Source organism: Rhinopithecus bieti, unplaced genomic scaffold (genome assembly GCF_001698545.2).
Source record: "Rhinopithecus bieti isolate Rb0 unplaced genomic scaffold, ASM169854v2 scaffold_47256, whole genome shotgun sequence".
Classification (NCBI taxonomy): domain Eukaryota; kingdom Metazoa; phylum Chordata; class Mammalia; order Primates; family Cercopithecidae; genus Rhinopithecus; species Rhinopithecus bieti.
In genome coordinates, this window is record NW_016819014.1 from 473,779 (window position 1) to 490,229 (window position 16,451).

The window sequence follows — 16,451 nt, forward strand, 5'->3', positions numbered from 1 at the left end:
GTGTCTTTGTTGATTTTCTGGCTAGATGACCTGTTTAATGCTGAGACTGGGTGTTGATGTCCCCAACTATTATTGTATTGAAGTCTGTCTCTCCCTTTAAATCTAATAATATTTGCTTTATATAGCTGGATGCTCTGATGCTGTGTGCATACATATATATTTATGACTGTTATATTCTCTTGCTGAATGGATCCATTGATTATATAATGTTTCTTTTTCTCTTTGTACAGCTTGCTTTGTCTATCTGGGTGCTCTGGTGCTGGGTGCATATATATATTTACAACTGTTATATTCTCTTGCTGAATGGATCCATTGATGATTATATAATGTCTTTCTTTTTCTCTTTGTACAACTTTTGAATTGAAGTCTTGTTTTGTCTAATACAGATATTCCTGCTTGTTTTTGGTTTTTGTTTGTGGAATGTCTTTTTCCATCCCTTCACTTTCAGTCTGTGTGAGACTTTACGGATAAAGGGAGTTTCTTATAGGCAGTATATAGTTGGGTCTTGGTTTTATTTTATTTTATTTATTTATTTTTTGAGACGGAGTCTTGCTCTGTCCCTCAGGCTGGAGTACAGTTGCACAATCTCAGCTCACTGCAAGCTCCGCCTCCCGGGTTCATGCCATTCTCCTGCCTCAGCCTCCCAAGTAGCTAGGACTATAGGCGCCTGCCACCACGCCCAGCTAATTTTTTGTATTTTTAGTAGAGACAGGGTTTCACCTTGTTAGCTAAGATGGTCTCAATCTCCTAACCTCGTGATCCACCCACCTCAGCCTCCCAAAGTGCTGTGATTACAGGCGTGAGCCACCACGCCCAGCCTCTTGTTTTTATTTTTTATCCTTTCAGCCAGTCTGTATCTTTTACATGGAGTATTTAATCCATTGGCATACAAGGTTGTTATTGATGAGGACTTCCTTCTGTTTTTGTGTTTGTTTCCTGGTAGTTTTGTGTATCCTTTGTTTCTCTTTTATTTATTTTTGCAGTTGGTTGGTTTTCTGTAATGAAATGGTTTGAATCCTTTCTCTTTCTCCTTTGTATATCAGTTCTACCAGTGAGTTTAATAGTTTCATGTTTTTATGAGTATGGTAATTGTCTTTTCCCTTCCATATGTAAGATTCCCTTGAGCATTTCTTATATAGCCAGTCTAGTGGTGATGAATTCCCTTAGTTTTTGCTTGGCTGGAAGCAAAGATTTTATTTCTCCTTTATTCCTGAAGGATATCTTTGCTGGGTATAATACTTTTGCTGATAGTTTTTTTCTTTCAGTACTTTGATTATATCCTATTTTCTCCTAGCTTGTAAGGTTTCTGCTGTGGAATCCAGTCAAACTAATGGGAATTCCCTTACATGTGACTTAATTCTTTTCTCTTGCAGTTTTAGAATTCTATCTTTGTCTTTGACTTTTGATAATTTGATTATAATGTGCATTGAAGAGGACTTGTTTACGTTGAATCTATGTGGGATTATTTGAACTTTCTGGATCTGGATATCTGTCTCTCTCCCAAAACCTGTGATGACTTCAGCTATTATTTCATTAAATATGTTTTCTGCAGAAATATGCAGAAAACATATTTAATGAAATGCTAGCTTTTTTCCCCTTATTTTCTTCTTCTGGAATGCCCATAATGCAAATATTTGTTCACTTAATGATGTCTCATACATCTTGGACGCCTTTTTTTGGGTGTGTAGCGGGGGGACTGCCTGTGTTACTTCAAAAAACCTATCTTCACATTCAGAAATTCCTTCTTCTGGCTGATCTAGTCTGTTTACTGATGCTCTCAATTTTTTTTTTTTTTTTTTAATTTTTGAGACAGAGTCTCACTCTGTCACTCAGGCTGGAGTGCAGTGGTATGATTTCGGCTTACTGCAGCCTCCATCTTCTGGGTTCAAGCAGTTTTCCTCCCTTAGCCTTTCAAGTAGCTGGGATTACAGGCACCCACCAGTATGCCAATCTAATTTTTGTATTTTTTAGTAGAGACAGGGTTTCACCACATTGGCCAGGCTGGTCTTGAACTTTTGACCTCAAGTGATCTACCCACCGTGGCCTCCCAAAAGTGCTGGGATTATAGGAGTCAGTCATTGTGCCCAGCCTCAATTGTATTTTTTATTTCGTTAATTGAATCCTTCAGCTTCAGGATTTCTGTTTGATTCTTTTTTATGATATCTATTTCTTTATTGAATTTCTCATCTAAATAGTGAATTTTTAAAATTTCATTGTTGTCTATCTATATTATCTTTTTTGAGATGGAGTCTTGCTCTGTCGCCCAGGCTGGAGTGCAGTGACGCGTTCTCGGGTCACCACAAGCTCCGCCTTCTGGGTTTATGCCATTCTCCTGCCTCAGCTGCCTGAGTAGCTGGGACTACAGGCACCTGCCACCAAGCCTGGCTAATTTTTTGTATTTTTAGTAGAGATGGGGTTTCACTGTGTTAGCCAGGATGGTCTCAATCTCCTGACCTCATGATCTGCCCACCTCAGCCTCCCAAAGTGCTGGGATTACAGGCATGAGCTGCTGTGCCTGGCCCCTGTCTATCTATATTCTCTTTTATCTCACTGAGTTTCCTTAAGAGTACTATTTTGAATTCTTTTTCTGGTATTTCATATAGTTCCTTAGGATTGGATTCTTACTGGATAATTACTGTGTTCTTCTGAAGGTGTAATGTTTGCCTGCTTTTTCTGCCCATGTTTTTTGTTTGGTTGGTTTTTTCTTGCCTGCATTAATTTCTATGCATTTGGTGGAACAATTGCCCCCTCCAATTTTCTTATGGAAAGACTTATACATATAGATGGGTCTTGGGGTGTCAGTTTGGTGGGGTGCCTTGGTTTTGGGTCTAGATTAACATGTAGTATAGTCTCCAGGTAGTTTCTTCAGCTGTAATCTACACTACTAACATTTATGAGTGTCTCAGGAATCTAAGATGAGAGAGTTTGGCAGTGGTGGTGTGGCTTTGCTGAGAGTGAAGCTTTTTCTCAGGTCAAGGGTGCGAGTATGCACACAGTGAGTCAGACAACTTGAAGTCTTGCTGGGGTTGGGGCGTTGGAGTTGTTACCCTGGCTGGTGACACAGGCACCTGGTTGCTCAGCCAGCCTGGGGTTATGGCTGCCAGGGATGGCTTACAAGGCTATTTCTTAGACCTGAGACATGGGTGCATAGCTATTCAGCTGGCCTGAGGGCATGTCTGTCAGGGGTATCCCACGGGGCTGTTTTTTAGGCCTGGGGTGCAGATGCATGGCTTCTAAGTTGTCCTGGGTGTACGTCTGTTCAAGTTTGCTCCTGGAGTTGTTTCTCTGGTCTAGGTAGGACATGGGTGGTTTCTTGGGTGGTCTGGGTGCATGTATGGTAGATGTGGCCAGGACATGGACACACAGCCACTCAGTCTGGGAGTGTGTCTGCCAGGGGCAGCCCCCAGGGCTATTTCTCAGGCCTAGGAAGTGGACATACAGCTACTCAGTCAGCCTGGGGGCATGCTAGCCAGGGGCAGCCTGCAGAGCTGTTTCTTAGGCCCAAGACTTACATGTTGGCAGCTTGGAGGCCTAGGAGAAGGTAAACTAGGACTAGCCCATGAAGCTGTTTCTCAGGCTCTGATTACAGGCATGGGGCCTTTGGGCAGGCCAGAGATGTGTCAGCAGGAGGGGTGGGTGCCGCAGGGCTGTTTCTCAGGTCCTAGGTTTGTAGCTGCTCCATCTGTTTGGGGACAGCCCAAGGGGTTGCTTGTCAACTACTTGGTAGCCCCAAGTCCTTTCTTGCTTAGCTTAGGGGAGGGTGTGCAGCTATTTAGCTGGCTCAGCAGTGGCTTCACCCTGGGTAGGACTGCTAGACTATTCCTCCAGCTGGAAGTGCAGGCAGTGGGAACTGGTTTCCCTGCTGTGTAGGACCAGATTCGCAACCCATCCTGGACCCAGGCTTTGCATAGCTGGGGTTATGGCATCAGCCATCTGTGGGCTGGGTGGAATGAAGATGAACCACCAGTGCTGGAGAGGCGCAATGGCTATTGGTCCCAGAGGAGGACACATTGCAGAGGTGGCTCTAATTTCAAGATGGCACTGTGCTGCAGCAGTGTGGCTCACAGGATAGGTGGGGGTTGGGGAGTGCACAGCTTTTGCTCATAATCCGTGCAACTACATAATCCAGTGTAGTTGCATGAATTCCCAGCAGCTCTCCAAACTGGACTTGGGGCTTGGGATGATGTGGGATTCACCTATAGTAAGGACTGTGGGCATTTGCAGTGGCAATAGCAGCTGATGAGATTCTTCTGCTTACCATTTCCCTGAAAGGGAAATTGTCTCCTCTCTCCAAATCAATCTGATCCAGGCATGGTAGACAGTGCCACAGAGGCTAGGTGTCTCTCTCCGTTGCTTCCAATCACTGTAGGTACCTCCTGGACTTCCAATCACTATAGGTACCTCCCCACTTCCCTACTGTACTCCAGCACTCTCTGGTCAACACTCTAGTGACGTCTTAGCTCTTTATTCATTGCATTGGTCCTTTCTTGTGTGGGTGGGGAGTATGGGTGCCAGGTGTCTCTAGTGAGCTATCTTGCTGACATCACCTCATTGTGGTTTTAATATGAATTTCCCTAATAGCTATTCATTTAGGTATTTAATTTTAGCAGCATTTGAAAGTTGTTCTTGATTTTTTTCTTACCCTTCTCAGCTATACTGTGGGTGTACCTCCTAAGTATGTCTTTAATTATCTCTCTCTTTTTCCTAATTCCTGTGCCTTATTTCTTCACTATTATTAAAATAGCCTCCAAACTGCTTTCTCTGATACCATGTCCTCAGCAGATTCCCATTTGTTTTCCACACTGCCATCAGAATGAATTTTCTAAAATGTTTATGTAATCATGTCACTCCCTTGCTAAAAAGCTTTCAAAGCTCCCCATTGCCTTTAAGATAAAGCCTACAATCTGGGTCCAGCATGTTTTACACTATCTATTCCTGCCATTCTTTTCACCACCATCCCACCCTCCCACCCTGTGTGTGTGAACATACACAGTCCACACACGCCACTATACATTTCCTGGCTTGTGATCTACCTGCAATTATTTGAATACATTAGATCTTCCTTCTTTTATGCCTTTGGACATGCTGTTACCTCTGTCTGAAATGTTGATTCATCTCTGTTTAGAAACTCTTATTCATTCTACCTCTTGGAATCTTTTTCTGATTCTCCATTAACAGTTAAGAATGTGTGTGTGTGTGTGTGTGTGTGTGTCTGTGTGTGTGTGTGTAAATATAGTAACATACATATGTCTCTGTAAGAATATTAGGTTTAATCACATGAAACTCATTTTTGTAAGTCAAAATATGCTTATATGAATCAGCCTAAAACATTTTTGCGCTTGTTTATGTGTCTGGCATTCCTCACCCAGTGTCCTTTTTTTAAAAGGGTAGTAGGCCACTTAGTACACGTTTATTGATAGGTGGATGGAAAAATAGTTTTTAAAGATCAAGTCTTTCATTTAGACCAGGGGTCCCCAACACCCGGGCCGCAGACCAGTACCGGACCATGGCCTATTAGGAACCAGGCTGCACAGTAGGAGGTGAGAAGCAGGCAAGTGAGCATCATGGCCTGTGCTCCACCTCCTATCACATCAGCGGTGGCATTAGATTCTCATAGAGCGTGAACCCTATTGTGAACTGCAAATGTGAGGGATCTAGATTGCGTGCTCTTTATGGGAATCTAATGCCTGATGACCTGAGGTAGAATAATTTCAACCTGAAACCATCCCCCACCTCAGTCCATGAAAAATTGTCTTCCATGAAACCAGTCCCTGGTGCTGAAAAGACTGGGGACCACTGACTTAGAGTGAAAAGTTAGCTTGAAAATCTATAGATTTTCTACTTTAGAATCACATGATCCTAAAGATTGCTTATTTGCATGGTGCAATAAATAATACAAAATCATCACAATATGTCTCTTAATAAATACATCTCGAATGTCATGAAGTCACAGATTATCTCCCATATACAGTTTAGTAGTCATTTTCATATCAGTAGACAGCATCATAGCTTCACGGTTCAAATAAAATAATAAAAGACACTGATTTTGTTTCATGAAAACGTCATTTTGAAATTCAAACACCATATGCTAAAATGGTTTGTGTGTGTGTATGTGTACAAGCATACCTCTGAGATATTGTGGGTCTTGGTTTCAGACTGCTGCAATAAAGCAAATATCACAATAAAGTGAGTCACACAAATTTTTTTGGTTTCCAAAGGAAATAAAAAGGTATGTTTATACTATAGCCTATTAGGTATGCAGTAGCATTATATCTAAAAGATAATGTATATACCTTAATTTAAAAATACTTGATTGTTAAAAAATGCTGACAAATATCTGAGCCCTCAGTGAGTTGTAATGTTTTTGCTGGGGGAGGGTCTTGCCTCAACAGTAGACTTAAGATAGTTAGTAAACCATGCTGTAAAGAGATGTGCTGTCATCCAGGTTTTGTTGTTCTGTTTATACAGCACAGGCAGATTAGATTTAGCATAATTCTTAAGGGCCCTAGGATTTTCAGAATGATGGATGAGTGTTGGCTTCAGCTTAAAGTCACAAGCTGTATTAGCCCATAACAAGAAGTCAATCTGTCCTTCAAAGCTTGGAAGCCAGACATTAACTTCTCTTTAGCTGTAAAAGTTCAAGATGGTATCTTCTTCTGGTAGAAGCTGGTTTTGTCTACAGTGAAAATCTGTTGTTTAGTGTAACCATCTTCAATGATCTTAGATAGATTTTCTGGATAATTTGCTGCTGCTTCTACATTAGCACTTGTTGCTTTACCTTGCACTTTTATGTTATGGAGATGGCTTTTTTCCTTAAACCCCATTAACTAACCTCTGCTAGCTTCAAACTTTTCTTCTGCAACTTCTTTACCTCTCTCGGCCTTCATAGAATTTATAAGAGTTAGGGCCTTGCTCTGGATTAGGCTTTGGCTTACAGCAAGCTTGTCCAACCCTGGCACATGGGCTGCATGCAGCCCAGAATGGCTTTGAATACCACACAACACAAATTCATAAACTTCTTAAAACATTATAAGATTTTTTTGCGATTTTTTTCCCTCATCAGCTATTGTTAGTGTTAGTGTATTTTATGTGTGGCCTAAGACAATTCTTTTTCCACTGTGGCCCACGGAAGTCAAAAGATTGGACAACCCTGGCTTAGAGGAAGTGGTGGCTGGTTTGACCTTCTATCCAGATCACTAAAACTTTCTCCATAACAGCAATAAGGCTGTTGCATTTTATCATTTGTGTGTTCACTGGAATAGTACTTTTAATTTCCTTTGACAGTGCAAGAGGCCTATCTTACCTTTCTACATACCTTCCTCACTAAGCTTAATCATTTCTAGCTTTTGATTTAAAGTGAAAAACATGCAGCTCTCCCTTTTACTTGAACACTTAGGGGCCATTGTAGGATTATCAATTGGGCTAATTTCAATATTGTTGTGTCTCAGGGAATAGAGAGGCCAGGGGAGATAGGGGAATGTTCGGTCAATGGAGCATTCAGAATATGCAGATTTATCGATTAAGTTCTCTATTTTATACAGTCATGGTTCATGGTGCCCCAAAACAATTACAATGGTAACATCAAAGATCACTGATCACGGATCACCATAACAGATGTAATAATAATGAAAAAGTTTGCAATATTGTGAGGATTACCAAAATGTGACATAGAAACATGAAGTGAGCACATGCTGTTGGAAAAATGGCACCAACAGACACACGGTTGCCACAAGCCTTTCGTAAAAACAGTATCTGCAAAGTGCAATAAAATGCATATAATGAGATATGTCTGTATAATTGTTATAGTTATGTAAAAATTGCCTTTGAATGTGGGAGATAATATGTAATAATGGGTGGCAGGCAAGATGGCTGAATAGTAACAGCTCTGGTCTGCAGCTTCCAGCGAGATCAACACAGAAGGCAGGTGATTTCTGCATTTCTGACTGAGGAACCTGGCTCATCTCACTGGGACTGGTTAGACAGTGGGTGCAGCCCACAGAGGGCGAGCCAAAGCAGGGTGGGGTGTTGCCTTACCAGGGAAGTGCAAGGGGTTGGGGAACTCCCCACCTAGCCAAGGGAAGCCATGAGGAACAGTGCCCTCCAGCCCACATACTATGCTATTCCCATGGTCTTCGCAACCCATAGACCAGGAAATTCCGTCACGTGACTACGACATCAGGGCTGTGGGTTTCAAGCACAAAACTGAGCGGCCGTTTGGGCAGACACCAAACTGGGTGGCCGTTTGGACAGACACCGAGCTAACTGCAGGAGCTCTTTTTCATACCCCAGTGGCACCTGGAACACCGGCGAGACAGAACCGTTCACCCCCCTGGAAAGGGGGCTGAAGCCAGGGAGCCAAGTGGTCTAGCTCAGCAAATCCCACCCCCACAGAGCCCAGCAAGCTAAGATCCACTGGCTTGAAATTCTCGCTACCAGCACAGCAGTCTGAGGTTGACCTGGGATGCTTGAGCGTGTTGGACGGAGGGATGTCTGCCATTACTGAGACTTGAGTAGGTGTTTTTCCCCTCACGGTATAAACAAAACCGCCTGGAAGTTCAAACTGGGTGGAGACTATTGCAGCTCAGCAAAACCACTGTAGCCAGTTTGCCTCTCTAGATTTCTTCTCTCTGGGCAGGGGAATCTCTTAAAAAAAAAAAAAAAAAAAAAAAGGCAGCAGCCCCAGTCAGGGGGTTATGGATAAAACCCCTATCTCCCTGGAACAGAGGACCTGGGGGAAGTGGTGACTGTGGGCGCAGCTTCAGCACACTTAAACATCCCTGCCTGCTGGCTCTGAAGAGAACAGTGGATCTCCCAGCACAGCATCCGAGCTCGGCTAAGGGAGAACTGCCTCCTCAAGTGAGTCCCTAACCCCTGTGCCTCCTGACTGGGAGACACCTCCCAGCAGGGGTCAACAGACACTTCATACAGGAGAGCTCCATCTGGCATCTGGTGGGTGCCCCTCTGGGACAGAGCTTCCAGAGGAGGGAACAGGCAGCAGGCTTTACTGTTCTGCAGCCTACACTAGTGATACCTAGGCAAACAGGGTCTGGAGTGAACCTCCAGCAAACTCCAGCAGACCTGCAGCAGAGAGGCTTGACTGTTAGAAGGAAAACTAACTAACAGAAAGGAATAGCATCAACATCAACAAAAAGGATGTTCACTTAGAAACCCCATCCAAAGGTCACAACATCAAAGACCAAAGGTAGATAAATCCACGAAGATGAGGAAAAACCATGCAAAAAGGCTGAAAATTCCAAAAACCAGAACGCCTCTTCTCCTCCAAAGGATCACAGCTCCTTGCCAGCAAGGGAACAAAACTGAATGGAGAATGAGTTTGACAAATTGACAGAAGTAGGCTTCAGAAGATGGGTAATAACAAATTCCTCCAAGCCAAAGGAGGATATCATAACCCAATGCAAGGAAGCTAAGAACCATGAAAAAAGACTAGAGGAATTCCTAACTAGAATAACCAGTTTAGAGAAGAACATAGGTTGACCTGATGGAGCTGAAAAACATAGCACGAGAACTTTGTGAAGCATACACAAGTATCAATAGCCAAATTGATCAAGTGGAAGAAAGGATATCAGAGATTGAAAATCAACTTAATGAAATAAAGTGTGAAGACAAGATTAGAGAAAAAAGATTGAAAAGAAACGAGCGAGCCTCCAAGAAATATGGGACTATGTGAAAAGACCAAACCTACATTTGATTGGTGTACCTAAAAGTGAAGGGGAGAATGAAACCAAGCTGGAAAACACTCTTCAGGATATTATCCAGGAGAAATTCCCCAACCTAGCAAGAGAGGCCAACATTCAAATTCAGGAAATACAGAGAACACCACAAACATACTACTCGAGAAGAACAACCCCAAGACACATAATTGTCAGATTCACCAAGGTTGAAATGAAAGAAAAAATATTAAGGGCAGCCAGAAAGGTTGGGTTACCCACAAAGGAAAGCTCATCAGACTAACAGCAGATCTCTCTGCAGAAAACCTACAAGCCAGAAGAGAGTAGGGACCAATATTCAATGTTATTAAAGAAAAGAATTTTCAACCCAGAATTTCATATCCAGCAAAACTAAGATTCATAAGTGAAGGAGAAATAAAACCCTTTACAGACAAGCAAATGCTGAGAGATTTTTGTCACCATCAGGCCTGCATTATGGGAGCTCCTGAAGGAAGCACTGAACATGGAAAGGAAAAACTGGTACCAGCCACTGCAAAAACATACCAAATTATAAAGACCATCTACACTATGAAGAAACTGCGTCAACTAAGGGGAAAACAGCCAGCTAGCATAATAATGACAGGATCAAATTCATATATAACAATATTAACCTTAAATGTAAACAGGCTAAATGCCCCAATTAAAAGACACAGACTGACAAACTGCATAAAGAGTCAAGACACATCGGTGTGCTGTGTTTAGGAGACCCATCTTGTATGCAAAGAAACACATAGGATCAAAATAAAGGATTGGAGGAATATTTACCAAGCAAATGGGAAGAAAAAAAAAAAGCAGGGTTTGCAATCCTAGTCTCTGATAAAAACAGACTTTAAACCAACAAAGATCAAAAGAAACAAAGAAGGGCATTACATAATGGTAAAGGGATTAATGCAAAAAGAAGAGCTAACTATCCTAAATATATATGCACTCAACACATGAGCACCTACATTCGTAAACCAGGTTCTTACAGTCCTACAAAGAAACTTAGACTCCCACACAATAATAGTGGGAGACTTTAACACCCTACCGTCAATATTAGACAGATCAATGAGACAGAAAATTAACAAGGACAGCCAGGACATGAGCTCAGCTCTGGACCAAGTGGACCTAATAGACATCTACAGAACTCTCTACCTCAAATCAACAGAATATACATTCTTCTCAGCACCACATCACACTTATTCTAAAATTGACCACACAATTGGGAATAAAACATGCCTCAGCACATGCAAAAGAATGGAAATCATAACAGTCTCTCAGACCACAGTGCAATCAAATTAGAACTCAGGATTAAGAAGCACACTCAAACTGCACAATTACTTGGAAACTGGACAACCTGCTCCTGAATGACTACTGGGTAAATAATGAAATTAAGGCAGAAATGAAGATGTTGTTTAAAACCAATGAGAACAAAGACACAATGACACAACATACCAGAATCTCTGGGACACACTGAAAGCAGTGTGTGGAGGGAAATTTATAGCACTAACTGCCCACAAGAGAAAGGAGGAAAGATCTAAAATAAACAACATCACAATTAAAAGAACTAGAGAAGCAAGAGCAAACAAGTTCAAAAGCTAGCAGAAGACAAGAAATAACTAAAATCAGAGCAGAACTGAAGAGAGAGAGACACAAAAAATCCTTAAAAAAATCAATGAATCCAGGAACTGGTTTTTTGAAAAAATCAACCAAACAGACTGCTAGCCAGACTAATGAAGAAGAAAAGAGAGAAAAATCAAAGAGACACAATAAAAAATGATAAAAGGGATATCACCACTGATCTCAGAGTAATACAAACTACCATCAGAGAATACTATAAACACTTCTATACTAATAAACTAGAAAATCTAGATGAAATGGATAAACTTCTGGACACATACAGCCTCCCAAGATTAAACAAGGAAGAAGCTGAATCCCTGCATAGACCAACAACAAGTTCTGAAATTGAGGCAATAATTAATAGCCTACAAACCAAAAAAAGACCAGGACCAGACAGACTCATAGCCAAATTCTACCAGAGGTACAAAGAGGAGCTGGTACCATTCCTTCTTAAACTATTTCAATCAATAGAAAAAGAGGAAATCCTCCCTAACTCATTTTATGAGGCCAGCATCATCCTGATATCAAAACCTGGCAGTGACAAAACAAAAAAAGAAAATTCCAGGCCAATATCCCTGATGAACATTGATGCAAAAATTCTCAATAAAATACTAGCAAACCAAATCTAGCAGCACATCAAAAAGCTTATCCACCATGATCAAGTTGGCTTCATCCCTGAGATGCAAGTCTGGTTCAACATACGCAAATCAATAAACGCAATCTGTCACATAAACATAACCAATGACCAAAGCACATGATTATCTCAATAGATGCATAAAAGCCTTCAAGAAAATTCAACACCACTTCATGTTAAACACTCTCAATAAACTAGGTATTGATGGAATGTATCTCAAAATAACAAGAGCTGTCTGTGACAAACCCACAGCCAGTATCATACTGAATGGGCAAAAGCTGGAAGCATTCCCTTTGAAAACTGGCACAAGACAAGGATGCCCTCTCTCCATTCCTATTCAACGTAGTATTGGAAGTTCAGGCCAGGGCAATCAGGCAAGAGAAAGAAATAAAGGTTGTTCAAATAGGGAGAGAGGAAGTCAAATTGTCTCTGTTTGCAGATGACATGATTGTAGATTTGGAAAATGCCATCATCTCAGCCCAAAATCTCCTTAAGCTGATAAGCAACTTCAGCAAATATCAGGATAAAAAATCAATGTGCAAAAATCACAAGCATTCCTATATATGAATAATAGACAGAGAACCAAATCATGAATGAAATCCCATTCACACTTTCTACAAAAAGAATAAAATACCTAGGAATCCAACTTACAAGGGATGTAAAGAACCTCTTTAAGGAGAGAGCAACAAACCACTGCTCAAGGAAATAAGAGAGGACACAAACAAACAAATGGAAAAACATTCCATGCTCATGGATAGGAAGAATCAATATCTTGAAAATGGCCATAATTCCTCAAAGTAATTTATAGCGTCAATGCTATCCCCATCAAGCTACTGTTGACTTTTTTCACAGAATTGGGAAAAAACAACTTTAAAGTTCATATGGAACCAAAAAGGAGCCCACATAGCTAAGATAATCCTAAGCAAAAAGAACAAAGGTGGAGGCATCACGCTACCTGACTTCAAACTATACTGCAAGGCTACAGTAACCAAAACAGCATGGTACTGGTACCAGAATAGATATATAGATCAACGGAACAGAACGGAGGCCACAGACATAACACCACATATCTACAGCCATCTGATCTTTGATAAACCTGACAAAAACAAGCAATGGGGAAAGGATTCCCTATTTAATAAATGGTGTGGGAAAAACTGGCTAGCCATACACAGAAAACTGAAACTGGACCCCTTCCTTACATCTTGTACAAAAATTAACTCAAAGTGGATTAAAGACTTAAATGTGAGACCTAAAATCATAAAAACCCTAGAAGAAAACCTAGGCAATACCATTCAGGACGTAGGCATCGGCAAAGACTTCATGGCTAAAACACCAAAAGCAATGGCAATAAAAGCCAAAATTGACAAATGGTATCAAATTAAACTAAAGAGNAGCCATAAAAAGAATGAGCTCATGTCCTTTGCAGGGCCATGGATAAAGCTGGAAACTATCATTCTCAGCAAACTAACACAAGAACAGAAAACCAAATGCCACATATTCTCACTCATAGGTGGAAATTGAACAATGAGAACATATGGACACAGGGAGGAGAACATCACACACCAGGGCCTGTCAGAGGGTGGGGGGCTAAGGGAGGGATAACATTAGGAGAAATACCTAATGTAGATGACAGGTTGATGGGTGCAGGAAACGAGCATGGCACGCGTATACCTATGTAACAAACCTGCACATTCTGCACGTGTATCCCAGAACTTAAAGTATAATTTTAAAAATGTAATAATGAACAGATTGGCTTTTTTTGTTTTGTTTTGTTTTTGAGACAGAGGCTCACTCTGTCGCCCAGGCTGGAGTCCAGTGGCGCAATTTTGGCTCACTGCAACCTCCACCTCCCGGGTTCACACCATTCTCCTAATGAACAGATTGTTTTTAGAGTATTTGATTTTGAATTTAATATTTTCTTAAAACAACAAAACAAACATATTAGTTTGGGCTTTATATCAGTCAAGTAATAATTGTCATTTTAGAAAAGATAACCATTTAAATGTTTGGCATACTTTAGATAATTATATGATGAAGATCTCTATACTTCATTTAAACAAAATTACAATTTAGTCAATATTTTAAAATTGTTTATTATTTTTAAAAGTTTCATCACTATATTTAACAACTTTGGTATAGTATTCAGGCATTATACTGTCATTGGTATTAGTCAGGTTCAATGATTTTATTCATTTCAAATTGAACTTGGTGTTATAAGTTTTGTTATAGCTATTACCTTCTTTTAGCTTTGTAAGTTCTTCAGGTCATTATTTATATAAATTTTATCTGGCTTGTAAGATAAAACCTCATAAAACATAAATTTTTAAAAATATTTTTTAAAAATCTGTGAAACACTTACCCATTGGCTCCACATTAAAATTTATTTTCTCCCAAACTTACACTACGTCTTGAATTATTCAGACAAGCAAAGATAAGTAATGAATCTGAAGAATGTGCTTTGGTTTTTACCTTTAAAACTTGGACAGTGATTTGGAAGTGCCCCTAGTACAACTCCTTTTCTAAATAAAATTCTGCTCCATTTGCAAATCTGAACATGTAAATTGAAGGGGTGGCTCCCTTGGCCAGTGCCTGACCTCTGTGCACACCTTGGTCTGGCGTGACCTCGCCCACACTGCACACTGCAGCCATATAAATCAGATTTTTGACATGTTATAAAATGCAAGTCACAGCTGCTGTTGTCTGCAGTATTCAAAAACTTTTGAAACACTGCATGTCCAACAAAATTTATTTTGTGCGTGAATGTAAGTTTTTATTGAGGGTAAGTCCTATTTGTTTGGAAAAAAGAAACAGTATGAGTCAGTGATTTTTAAAAATCAAATAGATTTAATGTTCTCCTTCCTGCCTGTTCTCGCTCGTGTGTGTTCTCTCTCGATTGCTTGCTCGCTCACTCTGCCTCTCTGCTTGTCTAAGAAAGAGCTGTTGGCTTTGAGAGAAGACCTTGATATTACAACTGTGTTAGTAGATTGAGATTTCTGTTAAGAGTCTTTCTGTTTAGGTCAGAAGTGTTCTTTATAGAACAGAATTGGGAGCTTGTAATCATAATGTAAGTATAAATGCTTCACCTCTTCAGATACATGTTTGAATTCTTTTGTTTCTGTTATAGCAGGAAACTTCATATGTAAGAGTGTCTTATTAGCTACATTGCTTTGCCAGATGCCAGACATTTTTTGTGTTTCTGTGGTTAACATTTTCTTTTTTTTTTTTAATTTAATTTTAAGTTCCGGGATACATGTGCAGGACGTTCAGATTTGTTACATAGTGTGTTTATTACATGTGTGCCATGGTGGTTTGCTGCACCTATCAGCCCTGGACATTTTTTAGAAGAAAAGTTCGCATGGATTGATAAATGTAATGTGCAATCTATGGTAAACTTAAAAGTGCTTTTATAGAAGTTTTAAAGGTTCTATAGAAGTGCAAAAACTTGAAATGCAATTGAAGATTTTTCTATAGTACATTTTGGCTATTTTCAATAAATTGAAAAAGTGGAAGTTATTGATTCTACTTAAGAGTCAGATTGTAAATAAGCTTTATGAAAAAGCAGAAAGTCAATTCAGTTCATTCAGTTTTACTTACTGTCTCATATCATTCATGTAAAATTCCATGTAGTACTCTACTATGTTAATAATGTTTACTAAAAATAGCCTTATTAGACTTTTCTGGAGAGAGATATTTAAGATTAAATTACATTATTTAGGCAATGATTTATATTAAGTATGTTATTGATCTTTTAGTTTTGTTCATATTTTTTATTGAAATGTAATAGGTATCTAAAAATGCCGTAACTAAAATTTGTCCCTAGTATATAAATGTCTTTATTATTTTCAACATTTAATAATATTGCTGTTAGAATATTTGACATTTTATAATGCCCTTAAAAGAAGACCATTTTCCTTAAATTATTATTTTTTAAACTGTTCTAGGTACTGTTTTTCAACCCTAATCTCTTGACCAAGAATGAAACTATTTACAAATTAAGATGCCAACAGGTAATTTCTTATACATTTATATGTTTTTGTCAATATGTTTCCATAGCAATAGAACAACGATCAAAAATGTATATTAACACAAGGCTGTATTATTCCCTCCCGACATCATTGGAAGAGATGTGAATATGAAATTAATATTTCAAATATGCAATATTTGGTTTTGAGAGACCTTCCTTTATGACATAAAACTATTTTATTTTAGACATATATGTTTTATTGGTTTTATAACCTGATACATTCTAGCTTGTTCTATATCTGAAATCAGCTCAAATAGTAAAGGAAATAGAAGTCAGAATAAAAGTAGATTCAGAAATAGTGATTCAGGTTAGATGAGTTTTCTTTATTGATAAAATAAATGCCAAGTGTTGAGATATGTTTGACTATAATCCGATTAAAACAAGGACACTAATTTTAGCTGTGATAAAGTCACTTTCCACCCTCAGTGGAAAACCATATATGATGACTCCTTTGATTCTGATGTAG

General features: G+C 39.6%; 1 protein-coding gene across 8 annotated transcripts in view; it reads left to right on the forward strand.

Moving 5' to 3' along the window:
* Nucleotides 1-16,451, forward strand: part of NRG4 (neuregulin 4) — a 99,178-nt gene that overhangs the window by 28,234 nt on the left and 54,493 nt on the right. For 4 of the 8 annotated variants that reach the window (XR_001882555.1, XM_017858015.1, XM_017858016.1 and 1 more), the window contains one exon: nucleotides 15,903-15,968. Coding sequence is in view for 6 of the 8 variants with exons in the window: in XM_017858015.1 (XP_017713504.1) it covers nucleotides 15,959-15,968 (10 nt within the window). In the remaining 2 variants the exon portion in view is untranslated. Of the gene's footprint in view, nucleotides 1-14,396; nucleotides 14,741-15,251; nucleotides 15,331-15,902; nucleotides 15,969-16,451 lie in introns of those variants that run through there. The other 4 variants (XR_001882556.1, XM_017858018.1, XM_017858021.1 and 1 more) reach the window with 3 other exon arrangements.